At 40.0% G+C, this 27,707-nt stretch overlaps 2 protein-coding genes across 16 annotated transcripts in view; one reads left to right on the plus strand and one right to left on the minus strand.

Annotated features, from left to right (window-relative positions):
* Positions 1-1,491, plus strand: part of dnm1a (dynamin 1a) — a 63,799-nt gene extending 62,308 nt beyond the window's left edge. For 6 of the 10 annotated variants that reach the window (XR_004020721.1, XM_030743312.1, XM_030743309.1 and 3 more), the window contains one exon: positions 4-1,491. Coding sequence is in view for 4 of the 10 variants with exons in the window: in XM_030743307.1 (XP_030599167.1) it covers positions 4-64 (61 nt within the window). In the remaining 6 variants the exon portion in view is untranslated. The remainder of the gene's footprint in view (positions 1-3) is intronic. The other 4 variants (XR_004020722.1, XM_030743313.1, XM_030743310.1 and 1 more) reach the window with 2 other exon arrangements.
* A 4,791-nt stretch (positions 1,492-6,282) lies between these two features.
* On the minus strand, positions 6,283-26,377 carry golga2 (golgin A2). Of its 6 annotated transcripts, none has more exons than XM_030742596.1 (28): positions 26,303-26,377; positions 25,028-25,159; positions 22,657-22,725; positions 21,846-21,995; positions 21,546-21,592; positions 21,164-21,227; positions 20,571-20,630; positions 19,840-19,920; positions 19,238-19,276; positions 19,082-19,144; positions 18,624-18,717; positions 18,315-18,421; positions 18,061-18,119; positions 17,833-17,974; positions 17,578-17,667; positions 17,295-17,402; positions 17,099-17,186; positions 16,611-16,753; positions 16,207-16,425; positions 15,907-16,020; positions 15,572-15,796; positions 15,349-15,448; positions 12,641-12,732; positions 12,260-12,488; positions 11,932-12,093; positions 11,704-11,810; positions 11,036-11,228; positions 6,283-9,731 (listed from the first exon to the last, which is right to left on the minus strand). In XM_030742596.1, exons 1-28 carry the CDS (start codon positions 26,348-26,350, stop codon positions 9,463-9,465), a joined length of 3,294 nt encoding a protein of 1,097 aa, XP_030598456.1. In that variant the 5' UTR covers positions 26,351-26,377; the 3' UTR covers positions 6,283-9,462. The 6 variants fall into 6 exon arrangements, with proteins under 6 accessions (XP_030598456.1, XP_030598451.1, XP_030598452.1 ...); XM_030742591.1 differs by having other exon boundaries at positions 21,546-21,595; positions 26,303-26,355; XM_030742592.1 differs by lacking the exon at positions 22,657-22,725 and having other exon boundaries at positions 21,546-21,595; positions 26,303-26,355.
* Positions 26,378-27,707: the final 1,330 nt, after the last annotated feature.

The following is a 27,707-nucleotide window of genomic DNA, read 5'->3' on the forward strand; positions in this document are numbered from 1 at the left end:
CAGCCGGCCAAACAAGGGCGGCCCCTCCCGCCCTGAGAGCCCTCTGCCGCCATTCGACTCTTAGAAGGAAACATTCTCCCGGTTACCTCTTCCCCTTCTTAAGCTCATCTCGCATATGTCCATCAACTCTAAAACAGACGGCAACATCCATCCACCCACCCACCCATCACTCACTCACTCACATGAGGGGAGGAAGGCTTGAATGAACTACAGAAGTAAAGGATTGCCGATAAACTCTTCACCCTCAGATAGACGCTGCTGCTCTTTGTCCATTCTTTTTCTCCTCCTCCTCCTCTTTCAGCCTTGCAGGACAGGAGGAACTGCCCGTTGTAGCCTCAGGAAGGCCTCAGTGTCACTGTTAAATCCACGTGCATTTTTAAACTGCTGTTGTCTGTGCTTCCACAGAACCTATGCAACAAAGAAAAAGGTTTCTCAGTCCCTTTTGACTTAAAAACAAAAAGATGTTTTTCTTCCTCTCTGCTTCACACAAATGTAACTACATTATCTTGAAGCAAATGTGCAGCTGCAGACAACGGCGTGAAACACGAGAATCAGACCTGAGAGGAAGGGAATCTTTGGCCTGGGTTGAAACCCTGTGACTGTTCGCTAGATAGCTCCTTACATATCCTCTTTATTCAGAGAGAATGAAAGCGGGAAGGGTTTTGAATATTTGCCATGTGAAAACATTCAGCTTTTTATCCCAGTTGATGATCTGCCATTTCTGCTCTTTTCTTTTCCCTCTTTCATTGTTTTTTGTCCTTTTTCCAGTGGTCACGGGGGTGAGTGAGAACATTAAAAACAAACACAGTCTATGCATAAAACTGGCATTAAAAAAAAACAAAAAACAAAGCTCCTTCTCTTTCACCCTGTCATATTGCTTTTGTGAGAGCCTGTGACTTGAACCCACCACCTTTTCTACCACTGACCTCCTCTGTCAGCGTGATGTGTTGTATTGTATTTTTGAACCCAGACAAAAATAACCTACCAGCCACAAAAAATAATCCACTATTGATCCCTTGTGCATCTGGATACTCCATGACTGCAAAGTAAACACAAATAAGCATATTCTACTTCTTATTTAATGGTAAATAGTTTGTTATGGACATATCTTAATGTGTTATTCTGTATATGTGTGATGCATCTTACTGAACTTCCACTCTCTAGTGTATTAAACTGCTGAATATTTAAATTATGAATAAATGAGTATATGTATAAGGAAGTAATGTTTTAAAACCCTATAAAAAAAATATGTAATACAGTGATGAATCTGGGCATCTGCAGGTTGTTTGATACTTTTGCTTGCAAGCAGAGTGTGTTTGTTTTTCTTGTCCTTCTGTGTGTAGAATAGCAGCGAGGGACGAGGTGAATGTGTGAAGTCCTGCAGTGACCGGGTCCTGCAGGACTAGTTTAAACTGATGTGGATGGAAAGGTGACTTTAACCTGCAGGACTGCTGTGCTCTGTCAAGACATTAAATACTTCGGTGTAATGGGGGAAAGTATGTTTTTGTGTCTTTTTTCTTTAAATATTGGTACATATTGGTGGTAACACAGCTATACAGGAACAGGTAAACTGAACTATCAGTATATCAGTATTCACTACTGGTACACTAACAAGGTAAGAGCATATAGATGCAGACAACAACTCATTCCATAAAATATGTTGCACCAGAGCAGCTAATAAATGTACATTTACTCTCATGGTACAAACATTAAAAAATAAATGTCCTCCTCCTAAAGCTCCTCCCTCTCTGTTCTAAGCCCCTCCTACCAGATAGGCATGGACACGCAGAGTAAAAGGAAGCCCAAAGTACCTTTAGAAATCCAGCTGGCCAGAGGATGTGATAAACTGGCTGGACTATTCCAGCCTCTTACTCAACCCCATCATTAACATGTACATCAACAGATTTTTACAGAACTTTCAAGAAAATCATCAAGTGTCACTGTATTCTTTGGACATTGGCCGCTTTTTCACTCCAGTTCTTGTACCTGACCATTTTCAGAGTATTTTTTTTCTTTTGTTAAACCATGTAGCACTGACCTATGAATCAATGCATAAAAAAGTACCTAACTCAAGGGATTAACTAGTGCTGCGTCTACATGTAACAGACAACTTAGCAAAGAACCAGTTTTAAAATTTAGGCTAGGAGCCTGTCGTAAAAATCACATAAGTTCCTATTTCTTTAGTTGGGTTTATGAAAAATGCCAAAGATAACACAGGTTGACAGACATAAAATAGTATTTTTGCACCAACAACCACCAGTTTGCTATTACCCCCAAACTGGTCAAATCTCTGCAAGGTGTGCAGTGTGTCCTAAAAAACAAATTGAGTAAACTGGACAAGTGGAGGAGAAAAGAAGTATCTGAAAGTCATGAAAAAGAAAACAAAATCCAGCAAAAACACTTAAACAGGACCTGAGAAATGCATTTGGCCCTTCAGTTGATCCATCTGCTGTTCACTGAAGCCTCATCAGAAATGGTCTCAGTGGAAGGGTGACTGTCGAGAAGCCATTTTTAAGGAAGGGAAACACGAAGAAAAGGCTGAGATATGCCAAAATATACAAGAACTGGATTGAAAATCAGTGGCAACAGGTCTGATGGAGTGTTGAATCCATTTATTTAATAACAAAAAAACAAAAAACAAACCTTAAGATACCCAGTAACTTTTTGGGTTGCATTAGGTAGAAAACTCAGATGGATTTCTGAATGTGCCATACTGCCAGATGGACAAACCCACAGGACACAAGGACCCCCCCCCCCAGCATGATGGAGTGTTATGCTATAAGGCAAAAGCAATAACTTAAGTCATCGAGGAACTAAACATTGAAATTTTGGGTCCATGGCCAGGAAACTCCCCAGACCTAGATCCCATCGAGAACTTGTGGTCAGTCCTCAAGAGCTGGGTGGACAAACAAAAACCCACAAATTCTAACAAACTCCAGGCATTGATTATGCAAGAATGGATTGTTGTCAGTCAGAAGCTGACTGACAGCATACCAGGTTGAATTGCAGAGGTCTGGAAAAAGGGCCAACACTGCAAATATTGACTCTTTGTACAAACTTAATGTAATTGACAATAAAAGCTTTAGGAACTTATGACAGTCTTGTCATTTATACTTCAGTATACTACAGAAACATCTGACAAAATGATCTAAAAACACTGAAGCAGCAAATTTTGTGAAAACCAATACTTGTGTCATTCTCAAAACTTTTGGCCATGACCGTAGGCTTGGGTAGACACTGGAGTCTGGCTGACCTATTGTTCCAAAGACTACACTATCTAACTGCTAAGAGAAGATGCAAGCTGGAACCATGTACAGAGGTGCGACCAAGTGGCTGGGATAGTATGCAGAAACATCTGTGCCACATATAGACTATAGGTCCCCAACTCTCAATGGGAGATACCACTGAAGGTGGTTGAGAACAGGGCTAACATCCTGAAGGACTTCAAGTTCCAGACAGATAAGCAACTGCTGGTCAAGCAAACAGACATAGTGGTGGTTGACAATGAGCAGAAGACTGCAGTTGTGGCATTCCCAGCGGACAGGAACATCAGGAAGAAGGAGAACAAGAAAATATAGAAGTACCAAGGGCTGAAGGAACATCTGGAGTAGATATGGCAGGTAAAGTCCAAAATGGTCCCAGTGGTAATAGGAGCATTGGAAGCTGGAAGCTGGAAGAGTGGCTCCAGCAGAATCCAGGCACAACATCAGAGGTCTCTGTCCAGACGAGTGCAGTCCTAGGAATAGGCAAGATATTGCACAGAACCTGCAATCTCCCAGGTGCCTCATAGACGACCTGAGTTTGAGGAACAAACACACACCAACTCCCTGAAGGGAAGAAAACATCATGTTTGTGGATTGAATGTGGCAGCTCTTCAGGATCACACTCATTGAGTTATCTTTGTTCAGGTCAGAAGCCAAGGAGAGACAAACTGGGCAGCCGTATGTGTATGGGTAAGAAACACTGATCGAACTAAAAGGAAGAAACGACCATTTCAGATCTGTTTACTTACCAGTGAACTTCAGTTTTTCTAATATTTAAAGTATCACAATATTTCTTATTGGGGGTTTTTTAGTATGTTTTTTACCCACATTTAGGGCACCAGAAGTTATCTTGGAACTGCCATTGTCTGAGTCCATTGACACCAGGTCACTGGGCTGTGTAATAGCTGAAATTATGTTTTATGTTAGGCTCTTTCTGGTGTACACCGACTATGTTGCAGTAAATGATGTAGTATGATTTTAGCTAAAAAAGGCAGAGATACGGACATCAGATGTAATCACTGGTAATTTTGAGATTTCCACAATAACCCTGTTCAAGAAACAGACAAATTAAGAGAATTATGGTGTAAAACACATTTTCTCTGCCAGCTCTCTTATTCCCATCACAGGGTTTCCACCAGGCAATCCTCCATGACCTGTTTGAGGCTATGGTTCTTCTGGAGTTGGCACATTCTTTAACCAGTTCCTTAAAATTTTACCACTCGAGGAACAATTGGGACTTGAAATGAGAATCACACACTGATTGCACTTTCGCATGTTCTCATAGGTGCCAGAGTCCCAGATGAGGACAAATTTTGTAAGGTGCAAATGGAGCTAAAACACATAGTTGAGCTCGCTGTGTCTCATTCTTTCATAGAGGATACCATTCAGTACATGGCCTGTAGGAGTTCAGATCACAGGCTGCTACTTCAAGAAGTATAATAATTTAAGATTATGACCAAAGCATCACTTTATATAGCATCATCCTCACCTTATAAAGTGCTTTGGTCCCTTGATGGATCTCTGGACAATAAGATGAGGGGAAGCACAAACTGCTCAAAAAGTGATAACTACAAAAATGTGTTAAAAGATTGTCTTCCCCTACAATTTTGTACACGGCAAAAAAACGGCAAAAATAAAGATAACCTGAGAAGGCCTAAAAACCAAAAATACATTTATTGCCTCATTCCATGCTCATCCAGTCTGATAGTTTGATCATGTATGAGTGGCCCACTAGAGGTCACTTTGCGGGAGTTACCACAAAGAGAAACCCATCTACAACTCTCCTCATACTTTGAGTACCTGCACTTTTTCACTTTTACTTGAGTAACAAAGTTGAGTTTTTTTTGTTTTTTGTTTTTAACACGAGTATCTGTACTTTTGGCACCTATGGTTAACAAAGCAAACCTATGGATGTGCCAAACTGGAGGAGCTGGAATACCTGTGCAACCTGAAAGTGCTGCACATAGAATTCAAATAATTTGCCAAGTGAGAGTGCCCTTTCCTTATTTAAAATGTCCTCAATATTATGGTTATTTACTGTCAAAATATTATGCAACGAGTTGATGTAAAGCATGCCACCACTGGACTCTTGAGCAATGGATGTGTTCTCTGGAGTGACAAATCACATTTCTCCGTCTGGCAATTTGCTGGATGAGTCTGGGTTTGCTGGTTGCCAGAAGGATGATACTTGTCTGACTGCATTGTGCCAAGTATAAAGTTTGGTGGTGGTGGTGGTGGTGGTGGTGGGGGGGGGGGGGGTTATGGTGTGGGGTTGCTTTTCAGGAATTAGTTCCAGTGAAAGGAACTCTTAATGCTTTAGCATACCAAGACATTTTGGACAATTTCATGCTCCCAACTTTGTGGGAACAATCTGGGGATGCCCCCTTCCTGTTCCAACATGACTGTGCACCAGTGCACAAAGCAAGGACCATAAAGACATGGATGAGCAAGTTTGGTATGGAAGAACTTGACTTGCCTCCACAGCTTCCTTACCCAATGGAACACCTTTGGTATAAATTACGTGGAGAATGTGAGCCAGAATGGTCAAAAACTCCCATAAATACACTCCTAAACCTTGTAGAAAGTCATCCCAGAAGAGCTGAAACTGTCATAGTTTGGGGGGGGCTTTTGGCAATATAGCGTATCCCGAAATTGAGGCTTACCCAGAACTAAAAATTTTGAGATACTGAAATTTTGACTTACAGATGACAATTTTTCCCCCGCAGTGGCAGAAACGAGCTTCCATAAGTAGCCCAGAATGTGTGCTGATTTTGACCACAGTTGAGACATTGTGATAAATGTTAGCTGAATATCATTTAGCCTTTCATTAACCGTATCCTGTATTGTGCATGAGCTCAGCAGAATCGCAGAAGCACTGAGAAATAGTAGCTGTTATTAGTGTTGACATGATAATCCTACTATGACTACAAAAAATACCAAATACATCTTTACTGCCAAATGCGTGTGTCTAGCGCACAAGTCAGTTTGGAGTTTCAAAAATGAAAATGAAATCAGGACATACTGTTTCTCAATCAGCTTTATTCAGGAGAAGGGGACAAATATTACTCAAATGGGAAAAAAAAAAAAATCAGAAGGCTTCTGTCTGAAGCAGCACTCAGACAAATCAGTTCTCTCCATGATCCTTCATTTCCATCCTACAGTCACTTCTAATATACATTAAAACTGATTAGTTGAGATTCTAACTTATTTCAAATAAATAAAATATTTTCTCTTTGTCAATCTTTGTCTTGAATCACAGCTGGTCAGTAACCACCAACTAACACGCATACAAGACACGCTGACAGAGCAGCCTCCCGCCCCCACACCCCAGGCATAATGAATATACAATATGTTACACAGGTACAATATGTACACCACCTCTTATACAGTAGAGACAAGAAATTCTTCCTCATTGCCATGTTTCAATCACACATTTGAAAGGGAATTAGAAAACCTCAGAAATCCACACAGCCGTATTATTTTACAAGCCCCGGAAAACCCCTGAAAAACCAAAAAGATGGTTAATGTAGATTTAGCTCTTGCTCTGACCCGCGGCTAACAGCAAAAAAAAAAAAAAGTAACTGAGGGTATTTTAAAGTTAAGAATGACAGAGTAAATTTACCAAAAAAAAAAAAAAACTGCTCTTTCTGCCAAAGTGCTGAAGTTCAGGGAAGATGCTGTTTACCTTCTCTGTAAACAACACCAATTACATATGACATACTTTCATTTTGCTTTCTATAATATGCTTAAAATAACAAACTGCTTTCTACACCCTATATATTTTAGCGATATAGCAAGTGCACAATTCATTTAATAAATGTGCCCTTCAAAAGCACAAAGAGGGTCTCAAAATTCAGACACATTCAAATATGAGTGTAAAAATCTCTGCAAAGTCCTTTTTTGTTTAAACCTGTCCTTGCAGTGACTCCCATTTCCTTGTGTATTAAAAGAAGGTAAATAAGACAAAAAAAAGACATGTTGCCTAGATTTGATCTAAATGGGAAGAAAAAAAAAAATAAAAAATTCAGCCAGGGTAGCTTGACTTATTAGCTATTAATGAATACAATTCCACACTTAAGTCAATCACTCTTAAAGCTAGACCCCTGTCAGAAAACCTTATTTCATCCCTGATGTTGGGAGTCTTCCCTAAAGTCTGACTTTTAATGCCCAAAGGAGATTTATTCAAGTGTTTCATAGCCAATGCAACTACAAACTATAACAAATTACACTTGCTTTGCTCTCGTTTTCTAAAGACAGTTCATTTTCTCAAGATCTAAATGGTCCCTTACCTGCAGAAATAATTTAACCACCGTCTCTCATTCATTTAATCTAGACTGTGTCACTGCACACCATGTCCATCCTCCATCAGCAAACTTTTATTTCAATTTAACAGAATCCTCAGCATTAAACATGAAGCTTCATAGGATCCTCTCTCTTTCCGAAGAAGAGGCTGTGTTAGAAACATGTCTGTCCGACCAGCAGCTGGAGCAGACAGGGATAAATGAGAAGCTGTGTACAGTTTTAGTGCAATCATACTTATATTATCTGATAGAACTCTACAAAAAAAACAAAAACAACAACAAAAAAAAAGTACAACAAATGCAATTTTGGCTGAGGAGGAAACCGTTTGGATTTCATGCATACACACATACCCTCCCCACAAACACATTCACACAGTCCAGTTGTTAAAGATGTGCATCAATTCATCATTGATATGTAGAACTACAAGCAAACGTAACAGAAGGACAGGCTCACGTTTTTAGTGTCAATGTGTCTGGAAATTTAAAGACCCTGTGAAAGAAAAGGGATGGTATGGATAAGGAAAAAAAAGAAAAAAAAAAGGTTTTGTGAAATGAGTGACAGGAATGTGGACTGAGTCTGATGTGATCATCCAAATACCCCAGAGCACCGGATTGCCCGATTTGAGGAGTAAAGAATGTGTAGCTGCAGGTATAGCCATTAAACTATAAATAACTTCTCCAAAAATTACAATAACTGCAAAGATGAAGTAGGACAACTTGCAGAAATAATGTGGAAAGCAGCCAACAGCAGCACAGTAGCCCAACCTCTAATATTTATCTGAAGGACAGCTTGGAGGAGACTAATTCAATGCCTTTATAACTGAGTAATTTTTTTTTTAACTTCATGGGGTCTCTCAACTGCATCTATATCCTTGATTAATCAGGTTAACCACCAGATTGTAAAGGTGATTACTTTTCAGTCTAACAGGATGTTTCTCAACATAAGGAGAAAAAAAAAAATCATAAACATTAACATTTTGCAACATACAAACATGACTTATTTTCAGTGTCTGGAAGAAAAAGAACAGTACCAATCAGCAACATCCGCCTCCATCTTCCTGAATTATGTAACATAGCGAGCTCTTGACTTCAAAACTGAACACCACCTACAGTTTAAAAGCTTTTATGTGCACTAAGCCCCTTAATTGACTTAACTTCACCTTACATCTCACTCTGCATTCATTAGTTACCCAACCTGATATGCTCTTTCTGCATCCTTCTCCTCACTTCACATTAAACACACATACAGGTTAATATTGGGGTTATTACATTCAAACACGATGCGCTCTCTCTCTCTCTCTTTTTTTTGGCATGTGAACAGTGGATTAAAACTGAGATTTGCACTTGAATAAAGTTGCACACAAAACAGGCTCCTAATACTTGACAGCTCTTTCAGCACTCGAGGGGACAGAATACACGGCCCCTTTATTGCACATGTGTGAGAGATGGGAATTCAAAATTGAGGTGAGAAGAATAATCAAATTGCATTTAGGAATACTGACCACCTCCTCACTGGGAAGAGCATCAGAGACAAACAAAAACAAACAAAAAAAAAAACAATAAAACAAAATCTTCTCATTTTAACCTCACACACAGTAGTGCCAACACACAGAATAAAGAGGGGGCGTTTTAACTGAGTCAAAGACATTCTTACATCCTTGACCAGTCATGTAAGGTTCCAGATATTATGAAGTGTTTGAGAAGATCACCAGTAAGCTACAAACGTGGTAAACTGTAGGGTTTAATATTTCCTAGACTTCAAGACAAGTCCAGTATTTCTCATGTATACACACACACACACACACACACACACACACACACACACACACACACACACACACACACACACACACGTAGTGACTCACACACACACACACACACACACACACACACACACCTCACACCACCAGGATCTTTACTTCATCCTGTTCGTCAGGCCGGTAAAAGAAGGGGATGCAGGGATTCTCTCCCAGAAAAGGGGGTGATCTTTGAGCTCCTTGGGGGTTCTGGATCTCCTGAAGGAGCTGCATGATTTGCTGGGCTGTGCCATCCTCTTTGGGCACCAGGAGCTTGGAGTCAGTCTGACCAGACCCAGGCAACAGTGTCTGGGGTGAGGAAGCTTCCAGCCCAGTAGCAGGTTCTGACAGAGGGATCACCTCCATTGCTTCTGCAGTAGGGAAAACAAGAAGGTACAGAGCAGTGATGTTAATGGAAAGATGAATTAAAATACATTTTAAAAGGAGGAAGAGTTGGAAGTATTCTAAAACTCAGTACAGCTACAGTATCACTTAGCATTCGACTTTAAATCTTATTTTCTATGTTAGTGTGTTCACTTTGCCATCTTTCTGCAAACCCTGCTGAAGCACCATGCTTTCTGTCTTTCAGATAGACACTGAACAGATGAAAGTCTTCCAGGACTGTATGCACTTAAATAAGCTACACAAATGTTTGCAATTATAATGCAATTATACATTAAAAGTTCAAGACTGTAAACACACACACACACACACCAAGCTCACCTTCCTGTGGGGTTGTGTGGAGGTGTGGGTTTATATTTGGTCTTTAAAATAAAACTGCTGTCAAATGATGATTTTCCACTTTACTTTGACTCACTCTCTTTAATTCTCTTTCTAGCTATTAGCTCACTTCACCACCGCCGATTTCTCTCTGACTCACTCAGTCTCTGACTTTAGTGCTGTAATAATTCAAAAATAAAATAAAAGCGTCACCACCTCATTAAACCGTTTTTTGTTTTTTTTGTTGTTTTTTTTAATATCTCTTTTCCATTTGTTTAGATGTTCTTCATAATTCTTCAGTTAGACTGCTGTTTTTTTTTTGTTTGTTTTAAAAGCTTGTTGTACATTTGTACCTAACCAATCAGGGTTTAAGCCCCATCCAGGAGTCTTCAGGGCCATATAGAAGTACCTATTGCAGAGTAGGCACTTATTTCTACCCCAGAAATGGTTTTGAAACAAGTATTACAGTGGCATTTTCTACAGCTAAAATACAGCAAACTCAGGAAACTGACTGGGGCAAAAATAAGAGCACTGTTGAATTGAATGTGTTTATTCTTATTTTACAGTCAAGATCAGTTTTTGCCCCCCTTTCATTTCTATGAAGAATGATACATTCACATCTAATCACAAACTAGCATGGCTTACTTGACTTGTACAAGGTGGTCAAACTGACATGTTTAAAAAAAATAAATAAATAAATTTAAAAAAAATTTAAAAAAATCACAAGGTTCCCCAAAAGGTCGTTTCAGAGAGGAAGGACGTCATCTTCATTTAATGTCTGTATATTGTGGATTTATGCAAATTACTACAAGAAGCAGATAAGGGTGGATGGTGTTTGATAAGATGTTGCATAATTAGTCCACTAGCCAACCCAGCTCATGCAGTTCATGTCCTCTGGACCTAAAACCAGAGAACAGCTACTTTATTTTTATTAAGCACATCTGGTTGTGCTTACCTGCTCCAGTGACCGCATTAAGCTCTGTGTGCGCGTGTGCTTGGTGGTCTGGGTGAGTGTGATCCTGTCCAACAGGAAGCAGGTCAGGGTTTACTGTGCCCATGCTGGCTACAGCTCCAGTGTAGCGGTTGTACCACTCATTCCTCTCAGCTACCAGCCTCATCACAAGATCCTGCAGCTCAGCCAGCTTTGCCTATTGGACAGAAGAGACAATAGTGGATACAGAGTGACATTCTTGTTAAATGCGATATACTTTAACAATGACCATATGAAATTTTAAGATGTGAGAGAGAAAGGCATTTTAAGGACTATAGGTAATTGAGCACTAGTCTTCTGAAGACAGACTTCTTGCAATCAGTGAGGACTTTTTAAAATTTTGCCAGTGTTGCATTCTGTCATGCCTAATTTTTATTGTCATTTAATTATTTTTTTTCAAAACTACACTAAACCTGTGCTGATTGACTGCAGAGTAGTTATGAGATCAGAAATATACAGTAATACAATAAAGTTAAATAAGTCAATACTGGTCTCTACAGGTTCTGAACATTACAAAAATACATGCAGACAAATTGCTGCAAGTATACTGAACATGTTATTTTTTTAACATGTATTCAATTGTGCATAAGTTATTACTGTGTCACTCCCAGTACATTAAAAGATGGCAGTACCTTCATCTCTTCCTTGTCTTGGGCCAGCATGCTGATGTATTGTTCTTTCTCCTGATGCTTCTGTTTCATAATAGCCCGCTGACTCTGGTATAGGGCTATATACTCCCCTGGAAAAATATGCAGCCAGAACAGCAGACGTATGATCACCAAATATTTAGATATGATAGAGAAACAAAACAAGCATTAAGAACAACCTAAAGGCATTATGCCATTATTGTTCAGTCTCACCAATAGTGTCAGTCTCTCCAGACAACTGGATGCAGCGGTGCTCCAGTTCCTCCACCCTCTCCTTCAGGTCTGCTTTCTCTTGCATGAGGGATGTGAAACGCTGTTGCAGCTTCTCCATTGCAGCTTGCAGGGCCTGATGGACTTCCACCGGCACTCCTCCTTCTGTTCAAGAAAGAAAACAGAATGTTTACATAATGCACATTCAGTGATAGTCAAAAAATAAAGGGTAAGCTGTCACACAAACTTAATTATTATTCTCCAGAGAATTGCAGTCTTTTATTTTGTAGAAACACCTGCAAGCTTACACACAGACACAAATGTTTCTGACCTGAATGCTCATGGCTGTGTTCACAGTGACTGTGCTGGCCCTGTCTGTGGTCATGATCGTGCTCGTGGTCATTAACAGGTGTTTGGCTGTGGTGCTGCTGCTCAAGACTGAGGGTCACAGCAGCCTGGTGCCGGGCTGCTATGTGAAGCCTGCGCTCCTCCTCCAGTTGTCTTCTAACCTCGTCCCGCTCTGCCTCCAGCTGAGCCAGAGCTCCACGAATAAAATCCTCCTGCAAGGCAACAGGAAACAGAAATGAGAAATGGCACAATGTTGGACATATAAATATGAATTTTGTACTTTGGTCTCAAAGAAGTAAAGTTTAAAAAGGAAAGGAAAGAAAAAGAGAACATTTGTATGACTGGGAAATGTCACCCTACTTACCATCTCTTTCTGGCTCTCAAAATCCTCTGGAATAACTATGGAGGAAGACTTTTTTGGACTTTCTTGCAGGGACTGGCTTTCCACACCATCTCCTAAATAACAGGACAAAGTGCAACTGTCTGTCAATTCGTTTACATTGTTTTTTGCTGCGGTTTTTTCCCCCCTAAATGAATGAAACCTATGACACTAATGTACCACATGGTGAAGCAGCAGTTGTTACTCTCCAATTCTGTTGCCATGTTCACATTTGGGGATTAAAAACTGTGGTTCTTAGTTTTCTTTTGAATGGAACAGTTTAGCCTCAATCTGCAGAACATATCAGGTGATTCAAACTAAGCAACAGTGAATCTGCATCATAGTTTAAGAATTTTCTGTTTCTAAACTTTTGTTTTAAAAAAGGTAAAGGAAAGAAAAACAGAACATTTGCATTTGGAAATACCACCCTCCTTACCATCTCTTCCTGGCTCCCAAAATCCTGACCAAAGTAATGTTAAAAGAAAAAAAATAAATCCACTCCACCATAAATCCACTCTGCTAATGCTAATTTGCAATCTAATCATAACCGCTAAATGCTGCTCCTGCTTGTTAATTAAGTGACGGGGCCTGTGTATGTAACCAGAAAGCACCTCTGAAGCCTAGGGAGTGATCAGAGTCTTTGTGGGCGTGTAGTTACATTTCTTAAATACCAATTTAAAAGTGATAAAAATTCCCAACTGCACAAATATATACATGATGCACAGTGGCGTGATGATTAGCACTGCTGCCTCACAGCTGGAATAACATCTAGAAAGCCTGGGTTCGATTCCACCTTTGCCCTCCGCTGTGTGGAGTTTGCATGTTGTCTGTGTGGTTTTCCTCCGGGTACTCCGGTTTCCTCCCACAGTCCAAAGACATGCAGTTAGTGGGGTTATGTTAATTGCTCACTCTAAATTGCCCATAGTGTGAATGTGAGTATGAATGATTGTCCGTCTCTGTGTTGGCCCTGTGACAGGCTGGCGACCTGTACAGGGTGTACCCTGCCTCTCGCCCTATGATAGACCCCAAGCAGAACGTGATTTGGAGCCCCCACCTCCAGCTGAACCCAACACCAGCCACTCGTCTGAGCACCGCCAATATTAAGTCTATATTCTCCACGCTTGATTGAAACACCCATTACTATTTATGCTGGCAGCTGGTGCATTTACAAATAATGTGCTAAAGGGGATAACAGTAAAAATTTCACACAACAAATTTAGTCTTGTTTATTTAAATTTCTGAATGACTTGAAAATGAAACCTAGCGCTACGCCAGCTTCCAGCTTTGTTTGACAGTGTGTAGACCAAAGCAGATGGAACCAACACTCAGAAAATCCTTCAAAGTTTGGATGTTTATTTGACTTTTAAGCTTTCTAACAGCACACTCCAAACATGCTAAATGTCACAAATCTTTCAAAGCTGAGTATCAATATCACTGTCTGTCATTGGCTGCTGTTATTCCCACAACTTTCACCTGTTGCTCAGCAACCAAAAATGTTGCCATATAATTTTGATTGTTTGATGTGGTGCATTTTTCCACCAACAGGAAAGGGGATGTATGCGATTATATTTATGCCAAAAGTCATGCATAAGTAAAGCATAATGGGAACAAATAATTTAATTTTGCAAGCGCAGGAATTACTGCCCTTCTGAAGGGGGTGGGGTGGGGGTGGGGGGCTAATGCTAATTTGCAAGCTAATGCCAACTGCTAAATGCTGCTCCTGCTTGTTAATTGAGTGACAGGGCGTGCGTATGTAACCGGAAAGCACCTCTGACGCCTCGGCATTAACCACAGTCTTTGTGGAAGTGTAGTTACATTTCTTGAGGTGTATGTTGGTTATGTATGGAGGACTGATGCAGAACTCTAAAATCAGACCTTATTAGATTGATAGTGATAATTTTTTACATATAATCCAGAAGAGTTACACTTACATCGTGCATTTAATGTGTCCCAGAGTGCTGTTTCCTTCCACTAATGGGTTTGCAGAAAAAATAAATAAATAAATAATCCAGATGTTTTATCGATCATCTGCTAAAAGCATTTCCTACATTCGAATATCAGCCACCTGTAGTTTTTTTCTTGAAGGCCTTTCACAGCTCCACTGGTGCTGAAAACTAATATTTGACTATGGCTTCCTGACTCCGGCACCGAATGATCGCTAGTGCTGGCCACAGCTGAAGGAAAGGAGAAATAACAGCTGACATTCTCTGCATAGCAAGCACAACACACGCGCACGCACACTCACAGCACAGAGCAGTGGGGGCGTGGAAAAACTTGTCAGCGATCCACCTGTGTTAAAGTGTCCAAATCAAGTGCGCATGGCCGTAGTGAGATCATGCGTGCACATTGAGTATAAAACTGCACGTGCTCTGTGGTAGATTGCAAATTGTGGTGAAATGATACAGGCGCAAGCGGCGATAATAGCAGCTACCTAACTGGGGCGGGGTTTGCTCCTGTTTGCTAAATGCAGTGACAGCAGAGTTCCGAAAATGAAGCGGTGAAAATCTCAGCCCGGCGCAAGGCGCAATGCCTGGCAATCAACCACTAACTAGAACACTGATTATCATTTTGGAGATCATTTAAAAGAAAAAAGAAAAAAAAATGAGGAAGGGACACAAATATTGTAGGAAAGTTGTCTGCAAAAAGAAAACTAGCCAAAAAGTACCAACAAGTCAGTAATGGAGAAAACTTACCCTGGTCTCTGGGTGATGTCATAAGAGCAGAGCTGTTGAGCAGCTCTTTCACCTCAGCCTTCAGCTGCTCATTGTCTCTGACTAACTGTTCCAAATGCTCCTGCAGGAAGAAACAATCATGGAAAAACAATTTATATTGTAATGAATTCCTACAACACCACCTGCATAGCTGGTTACAGATGTTTATATATAATAATAAAAAAAAGTTTTTTTTTTAACACACCTGGGCTTGTTTGAGCTGACTGTGACTCATCTCCAGCTGCGCACGGCCATGGCTTTCATCGTGCTGCAGCCGGTCCATTAGCTGACTCTGCTGCAGATACTGTTGGTGGAGCTGTTGCCTCTCTGAGGCCAGGGTCTGGTAGCCAGCACAGTACTGCTGGAGGTGAGCCACCACCTGGTCCCTCTGCTCCATCAGACCTTGAGCTTCTGTAAATTTCAGCTCCAGCTGGAGGCAAGAAAATGAAAAAAGGAAAATGAAGTATGACACAAACATCAAGTATGTTCAACAGATTTTCATCGGTGTTTGTCTTCGGGGAGTGCTGTGCATGACCTCACCTGCTCCTTGACGTTGTGCAGCTCCTCTTGCAATTCACCCATTCTGCGTGCCAGCTCCTTTTTCACATGTTGTTCTGACTGGATGGCTGTGGTCAACTCCATGTTCTCATTAGTCTGTCAGAATGAGTAACAAGAGCATAAATTCAGACAGAAAAAGACAAGTTAAAGACCAGCAGGATGATGGAAAAAAATTTGAATTCTGATCACTGTAGTGCTGCAGAAAGGCAGACAGTGAATATATAAGACAAGTAAATGTGTCATCTTAAAAGGGCAGACAAGACATGTGATTTTCAGCCTCACCAGTTTGACAAAACCGTTCTGTAGCTCAGCCAGCTGGTCCTTCAGTGTTCGGTTCTGGGTGAGAGCACGGCTAATAGTGGCCTTGTCTGACTGAACATCCTCCAACATGCGTCGGCGGTCCTCAGCCTCCTGGGTTTGGCTCTCCACCTGACGCTCCAACTCCCCCAGACGCGTCTCCTGCTCTGCACACAGGCGGCTCAGCTGCTCGTTATCCCTCAGCTGGGGAAGCATTACAGAGGATGATTAACACACTTCAAACCTAAGTGGTGCAATGAAAGCACCAACTGTCTTTGAAACATCCAGAAAGGGAAAAATCAATGTGTGCTTCTTTTAAGTGTTTTTATGAAACTATATATGGGTCACATTACCTCATCAAAATGTTTGGAGAAAACTATGAAGCATACCTGAGCCTGATACTGTGCAGTAATAGCACCTTTCTCTTGTTGTAGGGTGTTAAGGGCCTCCTGCAAAGCCACCTCATTTTCTGATGGTCCTGAGGACTGAGGCTCTGTCCCATCCTGAGCTTCTCTCTCCTGGGACAATAATGCTAGAAGACCAAAAAAAAAAAAAATAAATAAAATAAAAAAAAAATACAATTTTTCAAGCTGACTCGTTTTCCTGAAGAAAAATACTACAGCTGTGCCCCTTACATATGGCCAGTATATTGAAATCTACATTTGAAATGCTTTTATTATGCTCAACTAAACATTACCATAAATTTTTACAACATCTATAAACAGTTATAGGAATACTTGACAATACAATATAGAGCTAATGTTAATCATTGATCTGAGAGCCACCTTTTTCCCAAAATGTTCTGCACATCAAGCAGGAATGAAAACTAATGAGGAAAAGAAAGAAGAACTAGATGAGGGCTGTGTGCACGTCTCACCTGCAGCATTTTTTAATTCTGCAATGCTGGCCTCCAGTTCTTGCACTCGGTTAATGTTTCTATCCCTCTCTTCTGCCACCAAAGAAACCTACACACACACACACACACACACCAATTAGTCTTAAAAAAAAAATGTTATCATTTTTTTTTTTTTAAAGATATAATGAAACCATAATGCATGCTGATGCTACTTTACTTGTGTTAGCAACTGTTCAGTTTTGTCCTTCCATACACGCCCTTCTTCCTGGATCTGCTCTGCATAACAATCCCTCTCTGTCTTCAGCTGGGCAATGGATTCCATAAGCTACAACATCACAAATGTAAAGGGAAAAATTATGTTAATTTAAAAAAAGAATCAACTTTTATATATTAAATATTCAATAATGGAATGGTTCAAATGGTACAAATCTCTAATATTAGCACAGACACACTAGTAGTAAAACACAGAAGCCGATGATAAGAAAAAGGTCCTTGTAAACCTGGTGATTGTGCGCCTCCAGCTGCTGCTTCTCTTCCAGCAGTAACTGAACCTGCTGGTTGGCACTGGTGGGATCGGACTGACTCGAACACTGGAGGAAATCAATAGGAAAAAGTAGAATTACTGGCGTGCATCCAATTCCAAACACTGGCCTCCTGGACATAGACTCTGGAGTTATTTCACCACTTTCAATATGAGGTAGGAGAAAGAGGAATTCATATGTGAATGAATGGTGTGTGCCTGTAATTCAACACACCTGCTGTAACATGAGGTCAGCTATCTCGAGCCTCTTGCGAAGGTCTTCTACCTCCAGCTTCATTGCAGCGTTATCTTGTGTACTCAGTTTTAACTGCTCTGACAGCTCTGAGCTCTGCTGCTTTGACTCCTCGCTCAAATTGCTGTGAACAAACAAATTCTGTTTATTATCAAAACACCGTGAAAATACTAAGAAATTTCTTTGTGCGAGTCAGAGTAAAACACTTACTTTAGTCTAAACACCTCCAATCTCAGATTGTCTCTTTCCTTTTCAAGCTCTTTGTTGTGCTGGGGACAAAAATTGAGGGGAAAAAAAATAAAAAATAAATACACTTAGCAAAACAAAAACATCACAGAATTTTTTTTAAACAACTGCAGAGAGAACATATGCTATCAGCTAACTGTAAATTAGGCAACACTGTCTTACGAGTTAATTTGCATATGCATTACTCTTATCTAAGCAATTACTGCATTGACTGTTACCTTTTCAAACTGTTTCTGCTGCGATGAGACAGAAGAGAGAGTTCTTTCAAGTTCTGACACTCTCTGCTTTGTTGCCTGCAGACGGTTATTTAGCTCCTCTGCATCAGCTAAACATGCATGCCCACACACATACAAGGAGAAAGAGACAGCGTCACACACCATTAACTGCTATAGGGCTAAGCTCTTGCCAATTTGATTATTAACAGCACACACACACACACACACACACACACACACACACACACACACACACACACACACACACACACACACACACACACACACACACACACACACACACACACACACCTGTTTTCTGCCGTGCAGCCTGCTGTGTGTATTGTAGTGCTGTCTGTAGCTCAGATTTCTCAGATACCAGTATGCCAATGGTCTGGATATGAACCTTGGAAGAGGACATACAAACAAAGAGCACCATTCTTCAGATAAGACTAGATAATGTCAGCTGACTTTACTGGCTAGCCCTCATTAAATGAACATACACAAAATTCTAATTTCTCATTGAGTAATTCTAGTAACACTCAATGCAACATTTATTCTTTTTAGTTAGTTAATGGGGTAGGAAGTGTTAGAAAGGAGAGCTTATGTTATTGAATAACATTTTATACAAGACTCCATGTACTCCAACATTATACACTGCTACATTACTGCAGTACAATGGTACTTTTAATAGGCTCTTCCTGGAATGACAGATGCTAATGTTGTGCCATAGGACAGATTGAATTATGCATTTGGGTGAGAGAATGTACCTGTAATTGCTCTCGCATGGCCCCCTGCTCTTTTGAAAATCTCTGTTCAAATTCTTTTCGCTCCTAAAGAAAGAAAAATACAAAGTTGAATGACTAAGAAGGAAATAAAGTAAAATGATGTGCAAAAAAAAAAAAAAGGGGGGGGGGGGGGGGTACCTTTTGTAGCTGATCGGTAAGCTCCTGAGATTGCTGTGTCTGCCAGACCAACAGAATATAAATTTAAGTTGGGGAAGGAATTTTTTTTTTTTTTTTTTTTTTAAATCACAGCAGTGTTACACAATGTTAGCCTCTAAAACATAACCAAAAATCTGGCACAGACCTCATGTGCATGCCAGACAGGACAATAATAGCATGGAGAACTAAAATAACAAACCTGTTCTATTATTAATATTTTGTTAATCTTTGATTTTTGAAGCTTTTAGTTGAAGTTGAGTTGTGGTTAGACTGCTGAACTTGCTTAAAATGCCTTCTAATCTACAATCAGCTTATGACTACTATGGTCTCAAGGTGCACAGAAAGGGTCCATCGTGCTGTTCTTGTTAATAGTTTGAAGAAATGTATTTTAGTCAAGCAATAAACAAATAAACAACATGAAAACCATGCCTGATTTTTAAAGGTTATGGTTGCTCAAGATGACATGAAGAATGCATTAAAATGCATGCACTGATGTGAGTAATTATTTAGGGGAAGAGGGAGACAAGAGCTACTGCAATCACATAAAGATGTGCACATGAATATGCATACACACAGCTTCTTACCAGCTGGTCTAGCTTGGTAGTGAGCTGAGAGTTTGTTAGGTTGCTGGACTCCAGGGCGGCTGCCAGCTCCTGGTTTCGACTCTATCACGTGCACACATGCATCCGGGTAAGGAAAGAAAGAAACGAAAAGAAAAAACAAAACAAAACAAAAACCATAAAGTGCAGTGGCAAAATTCAAACAAAGAACACATGGGAGGTAGGAGGAGGAGAAAATTTAAATGTGAGTTATTAACATGGGGGCAAAAACAGCACCATGATAAGTAGTGCAAAATGTTCTAGCAATAATGAGAAGTGAATCAAATAATTAAAATATGTGATGGCTATTAAACTGATTAATGGAGCCAGTTGAGGAGCGGAGCCTTCATGAAAGCCTTTTAAAGTGCCATCTGTAAGACCTGTTCCTTCATACCAAGTTTCTGTCCAGTGCTACAAGTTTCCAAGTGTTATTTAATGGAACTAAATTAAAAGCCATCCCTCTGATAGGGTTACTTACTGTAAAGGGAAACATTTTTGGATATCAGTGGGTTTCTGAACTTCTACTATAGTCCTTAGCAGACTTACCACAGTTATATAAAAAGGGACAACATGCATTAGTATACTGTCAATAATCTTAGAAACCTATTTGTTTCATTTCCATGCCATTTGGATACTAGCGTATGACTTAAGTGACTTACAACTCAAGCTTGAAATGCCAAAAACAACTCACATAAAATATTTGAATACCATCTTACCTCCAGTTCTCTCTCACTCAGAGAAGGTGCACTCTCTCCATTTACATATGCAGCAGATGACTGAAAGACACAGTGACACCAACATTAATGCGTTTCCAACACAGAAAAATGTCACGTCTTCAAGTAAATAAGCAGACACTGTGGGCAAATCTATGACACCGTTTCTGTTGCCATTCATAGGGAAAACTTTAAATGTTTTTAATGGTCACTATATAGTGGATGCACTGTAGATGAAAAATTGATTGGTCATCCCCAGTCAGACATCTACTTCACCATAATGTAGGGAAACAGTACCTTAGTAATAACATAAGAATTCACTACAAACTGTCTTAGAAACTGGTCATAAAGCACACTTTGTGGTTTGCTGCTGACTAGAGAAAATGAAAGTTAAAGGAAGCTATATCAAGCTGCTTTAGTGCACCAGTTGATGCTGTCAGTGTGCTTGAGACCACTGGGAATGACTGGCAAAATTGAAAATGCTTCCAGTGCATTCCTGCCCAGAATAGATGCAACACTCTCCGGTTAAAACTGCACATGAGTGGTGGGGGGATTATTGTTAAAAGCCAAACATTGTATGAAAGAAGCATGTGTACCTCAGAGACCAGGCCGTTGAGTTGCTGTGAGAGCTGTCGCAGGCTCTCCGTGGAAGACAGCGGTCTGCAGGATAACACGGATGCATACATCAACACTCAGTAGCCTATGAACCACTTAACTCTATAAGTTACCACATGGTTGCACTGGAAGAAGTGTTTATTATATCGAGTCCATAAGATATTCACATATAATATAATAGACCAAAAGTTAAAAACACACATATTTTATGCCTACTCTTGAAAATATCTATTGTCTCCAAACTGTAAATATGTGGTAGTTTTTTTTTTTTTAAAAACACACTCCTTCACTAGCCTTTTCTTTAATTTCAACACCAAGATCAGATACATGAATATGCAACCACTATTTTATGCCATAACCCACCTATTTTCCTTCATTGAATTCTCATTTCCATTGGTATCAGGGTAGTCCTGCTGAGAGACATAAATTGAAAGCAGAAGAGAGAAGGCATGAACAAGCTGGACAGATATAGATAAAAGAACATTTTTGACAAAAAAGGGGAATTTGTGTAATAGAAAAATAACATAAAAGCGTTCCTTTTCATATGAGTTAGCAAAAATGCAGCAAATGACAAAGGAACTCTACACTGATGCTTACAATGACAATGCAGTGTTATGGCCCAAGTGGGACAGAGAAGAAAAGAGGAACAGGAGAGAGACACACCTGGAGGTCAGTGTTGTGATCGACAGACTCAGAGTTAGTAGCAGCGTTAGAGCTAGCGAGGTTAGACACAGGTGAGCTGTAATCAGGCTCGCTGTTTGGCTCCTCCAGCAGCTGAACTGAAGACCCCACAGCCTCCACATCAGCAAAGGTCTGAGGTGACATACACAAAAATGCACACACACTGGTTTTAACACACAGAGAAGGAGCAGTTTTTAGCTACAAAAAGACCACAACACCCAAACAAAGATTATGCCACAGCTCCTATTCACAGCGGGCCCTCGTAAATATCGGCAGTATGTAAGCTTTAAGTCTATTCTATATTAATGCTAAATCCAATTCAGACAAAACAATTCAGTGACTTTGACTCGGTCCAAGCAATAATCTGCCACATAAAATGTAACTGAAGCATTAAACAATACAGACACAAAAGTAGCCATGAAAGACAGTTCAAAAGTAAAACAGATGAAGGCCTGAACAAAACACCCATGTGTTCAAAACAATGCAAGACATATCTGAAGATCACCAATAATGCTGTGATGAACTCTTAAAGAATGCACTTTAACTATTAATTCTATATTTTAGCATAAAATTCGAACCATCAACAGGCAGGAATTTGTGCTCAATTCTTTTCCATGCCTTCACCTCCATATAACAAAGAAAAAGTGCAGTAAATGTAAAAGGAAGGTAAGAATGGAGGAGCAGGGTAAAATATCAAACACCACAAAATCAACCAACTGTAGAAGGGTGCAGAGAAAGATTAAAAAACAGTCAGGAGGAAACAATAAAAGGAAAGAGAGGGGCAGAAGCTCACCTGACAGTTGCCATAATGAGGGAGGACTACTCCATTGCTTTGACTAAGTGCTTTTAGAAAACTGTCAAACTACAGGGAAAAGAAGGAGAAAAAGATCGGAAAATAGAGAGAAATTTTCAGAAAGTGAAAGAGCAGTAAAACAACAAGCACAGCAAAGCCATTACTACTACAAGGAAATCTAGAAGTGCGCAAGAGAGCAGTAAACGTAGACCGGACTTCTATGGAGTCTTTTATTCCATTAGAAATCGCAACAGCTAACATAAACAAGTCATTTAAACTAAGTATAACAGTTTGAGAAAAGCACAGCATTTATGTTTTTTAAATGCCGCAGCGGTAGAGTGAAATTGTCTCTGACTACAATAACTTCATTGATACTTAAGTTTAAAGGTTTAGTTGTCTGGCTGGTGGAGGAAAAAAAGAGGGAGTGATAAAGAAAGAAAATGTGCATGTGATGGCAGTCAAGAGAGGGAAAATGCACGATCAAAGTAAGACTTAACTTCTGACTGGTAATAACTGAATGTATTCAGTGCAACTCTCAGTTTTATATGTGAAGCGTATGAAACCGTGCTGCAGACTGGAGTTTCTGTTAACAGTGAGAAGCAGGGTGACAGCTGTCTCACGAATGTGTCCAAACGCAGGTCAAATGTCGTTGAGCAGACCCATGTCACGTGCGCAACTGCAGTCTGAAAGTGCTACACATGTCCTCAAGGATACTTTTCATTTGACTAGAAAGCTTTTAGGACAGTCTGCAGCAGAAGCTGGCTCTCCATATTAGTATTTGGTCATAACACTAACCAAAAAAAACTGACAAGTGAGAATGTGATTGTGTTACTGGCTGAAGACATTTTTTTGCTAGTACTTGTTTAAAAATCACCAGAACAAATATTAAAGCACCAGTCTTGTTAGGACATTAATTATGACTTCTACTCAAACAAGTGCAAATATTGTGAAAAACAAGCAAGTAACAATAAACAGATAAACTACTGGGGAACAGGATGTCTGAATTACCCAACTGCCACCTTAGCCCAACTTCAGATATGCAGAAGAAATAAATGGACTATATGGATGGTTGGAAAGATGAACAACTGACTAATGATTCACTGCTTTCATGATCAGGATTTAATTATTATTAATCAGCTACAAAGAGTGCCAGTACAGCGCAGCATAAGTTTAGAGCAGCAGCATAGAGTACAAAACTAGCTGATATTTACAAAGAGATAATCAGGAGAAGAGACTTCAAGTCTTCACCTTGAAAGCCTATCATTGTTTTAATCATGTAATTTGATGATTATAGCTATAAAATGCTTTATAACATAAAGCTGATAAACCTGAGTGCTGAAACCACTAGATGAAAAAAACAAACATTAGTGTTTCAGGGGCTGAGGGGTGTGTGTTTGCATGCACACAAGGCACACCCATACTATCTTAAATAAACTAAAAATCACCATAGCTAAGGTGGCCCAACTGAAAATGTCAGGCCCTCTGTGACAAATGAATATATTCAGCTGTCTCTCTAGTCAGCCTCTTGTCCTGCAAACTGGCTGCAACTCCAGCAGCTTGCACTGCAGCTGGTTTTGGTAGTCAACCATCTCATCATGCACAGACTGCTCCAGGTACTAGTTGGAATGTCCCTCATTTGTGCAGCAGAATTTCCACAGCCTAAGACAGTGGATTTGGAGTCTGTCTATTAGAGATTCACTATAGAGGTAGCTGAATAACATAAAGGAATCACCACAACAGAGTCTTGCCAACATCGGGTACTGACATACAACACAGGAAGGCACTACCTGGTAAGCAATTATTATACTTTCAAAATAAAATAACCCACATACAGGAGACAATGGTGATATTGTGGTGGGCCAAATAACTTTACATATGGAAAACAGCCCAAACTCACTTTATAACAACAAAATCTAAGGTATATTCAACAGTACTGCATTATACTTACAAATATAAATAGATCTGAACTCTTATTCATACTTTCCCTTGAAATTATATATTAGTGCAAGAAGTTCTCACCTTATGCTACATACTACAACATATCAAAAGCCACTGCTTTGGTCAATGGTTAAAACTCATGTGCAACATCCTTCTTTGGTAAACATGTCTGTCATCAGGCTAACGAAGAAGTGTAAATACTGCTACTCTGCTGGCTCTGTGTGTGTATTAGACAGCAAGAAGGAAAACATATCCAACTCGATGGCAAATCAGCTATCTGATTTCATAACTGGCAAACCGTTTTTTGCTCTCCAGCCAAACACACAAATACATCACATTTCAACTCGAAAGAACACATAATCAAAAGGACTATCAAGCACAAAAAGAGGATGTCATCTGACAACAACAACAAAAAGGAAATTGTAAAGCTTACATTGTCTGGAGAGTTTCTGTCTGGTGAAGGTGCATCAAGCTGGCTCAATCCCTTCACCTTTCTCTTCTTCTTGGCTCCTCCTCCTTTTTCTCCTACAGTAGCAGGGGAGCTTTTCTGTTGAAATTCCTTCAGCTGTGTAGGAAATGAAGGGGAAAAAAATAATGTGTGTACATAAACAATGTCTATTAGAACAAATATGTGTTTTGGCACTCCTTACAGATATAGTAGAAGGCCTCTGCAATATAATATATTTAAAGAGATAAAGTAGGAATTCCGTGCTCCAATTCTAAAACACCAGCCAAACTGCACAAAATATGCAGCTTTAAAACGGATGAAGTTAATAAGCTGTGCTAAATAATGATCATCTGTATGAATTATATGCATGTGAAGGTTAAATCACATTGTCAGCAGGATTGGCTATGCGGGCTCTAACAGCTGGGGCTACCTTTTCCAAAGAATAGCAACGAAATGACAGATGTCACCGGGTCCACTCATTCGCGAATTTTATGGGTCAACAAGAAATGCTGACGAGCCACAGTTCTTGAACCTGATAAGGCCATCTTTCCGACTAGCCGAAAAAGACACCTAGCTAAAGCACACAGCAGGACAGGAAAGAGGGGTGTCAGCTGTCAAAACACTCCCCGTCACTCCATCCAGCTAACTGTGCCACAGAGGTAGCTTACTGGTTTAATGTGTGCTTTGTTTTAAAACTACCGCTTGCTGGCCATTTTCTCAGACGCTGAAATTCTGCAGATACCACAAAAAGCTGCCTGGCTGCCGTGCGGCATTCCTTGCACTCACACGTAGCCATATATTTATCAGCTAGATAGCTAGCTTGCTAACGTTAACTTGACTGAGTTAGCACGTTAGGCTTTACAAATAACTACATTTAAATGTCAGCTAGAAAGTCAAGTTAAAGCGGACGAGCAGATTATGGAAGTTTAGTTCATCAGTGACTACATACACAGCGTGGGATAGTATACGTGCCTCTACGAACTAAAAATAGTCTACATAATCTGGCAAAGTTAATGCTATCAGCAGAGGCCCTGATGAAACATCGGTCTCTCCTGCGCAACAGAGCCGCGACAGAAGCGAAAGAGGTGGGACAGGCGACTGTGCAGAAGTCGGGCGACGTGTAATGACAACACCCCTGCCCCGTAAAAAATATATACATAACAAAAAGACAAGAAAATACACTTAACACGGACTCGCATACACAAAGTGAAGCATATACTTTCCAAGATATTTAACCGCGTTACTTGTAAAATACTTTACCTTTTTCTTAGCTGCAGCCAGTTTTATTTGCCTACTCTGATCGGCCATCCTGCTGCTCTGGTGGTCAACGGAGCGAACCACGTCATCAGATTGGCGCTCATACGCGTCTCAGCCAGTAGGTGGCGCAGCGCTCAGGGTGTGCCGTCAGAATAGGATAAAACCTGTCTTTATACTGTCTGTGGCCGTGAGCCTTAAACCTCACATAAATTAACCTGAAATACGTTTTTCGTTCTTTTATTTGTAAGATATATAAAGTGTAAGTGACTTTCTTCAAAGTTTACAACAGAATGTATTTACCCTATTGTTATTTGGTGGTGTGCTGCGTTTTCTGTAGCTATTGTTACTGTATCTTTGTGTGTTTCACTATAATTAAGATAAATATAGCCTACTGGTTTTTTTGTTTTGTTTTGTTTTGTTTTTTTTTTTGTTAAATTGATTACAAACCGGGAAATGTACTGTATCTTAATTCTAAGTTTTAAATCCTTCTGACTTGTTTCACTTTTCTTTTTGTACGATGCATTTACCAGAGGTGTAAAGAAGTACAGCACTGTGGAAAAGTCTTGATCCACCCCTCATTTCTTTATATTTTGCTAGGAAAATGGAAAAAGGTGCATCAATTTATTGAAACATGCACAAACATAAAAGAAGATACAGTATATAAGGCAAAGTCTAACAATTCTAATGAGCTTGAAAGTCAATATTTGGTGTGACCTCCTTTATTCTTCAACACAGCCTGAACTCTGTTAGGCAGCTTTTTAGTCATTTCTTTAAGTAGTCTTCAGGAATAGTTCTCCAGGCTTCTTAAAGCTCTTCTTTGGATGCTGGCTGCCTTTTTTTCTGTTCTCTGTCAAGATGATCCCACACTGCTTCAGTAATGTTGAGATCCGGGCTCTCGGGAGGCCAACCCATGACTAGTAGTGTTCTGTTGTGTGTTTTTCTATCCTGGTATGGCTTTAATATATTGGCAGTGTGTTTGGGATTTTCATGCTGAAAAATTAAGCAGTTGCCAATCAGACGCTTTCAACAGAGGTGGATCAAAATCTGATGGTATATTTCTGCATTCATAATTCCATCAGTTTTGACAAGATCTCAAACACCACTGACTGAAATGCAGCTACAAACCATGACAGAGCCTCCACCATGTTCTACAGATGGTTGTACACACTTGCTGCTGTATCTCTCTCTCCTGACATTCGTCGTACATATTGATGAGGACTTCAACCAAAAATATCAATTTCCCTCCATAAGAACTTTTGTGACTGATTTTCAGTCCAGTTCTTGTGGAATTTGGCATACCTTAGCCTCTTCTCCCTGTTTCCCTTCCTTAAGAATTGCTTCTTAAATGGATCAACTGAAGGTCCAGGCCTATAAAATGACCACCAGCAGGGCACTGGTGTCAACGTCT

The sequence above is a fragment of the Archocentrus centrarchus genome, chromosome 12 (genome assembly GCF_007364275.1).
Source record: "Archocentrus centrarchus isolate MPI-CPG fArcCen1 chromosome 12, fArcCen1, whole genome shotgun sequence".
Classification (NCBI taxonomy): domain Eukaryota; kingdom Metazoa; phylum Chordata; class Actinopteri; order Cichliformes; family Cichlidae; genus Archocentrus; species Archocentrus centrarchus.

Excerpts from the sequence above, each read along its gene's own strand:
- golga2 (XM_030742591.1), bottom strand. The coding sequence starts at position 26,350 with ATGGCCGATCAGAGTAGGCAAATAAAACTGGCTGCAGCTAAGAAAAAG. Across the intron at positions 20,631-21,163 it reads TCAACGGCCTGGTCTCTGAG|TCATCTGCTGCATATGTAAA; the intron begins GTACACATGCTT and ends TGTGTCTTTCAG. Across the intron at positions 17,668-17,832 it reads CTGACCTCATGTTACAGCAG|TGTTCGAGTCAGTCCGATCC; the intron begins GTGTGTTGAATT and ends GATTTCCTCCAG.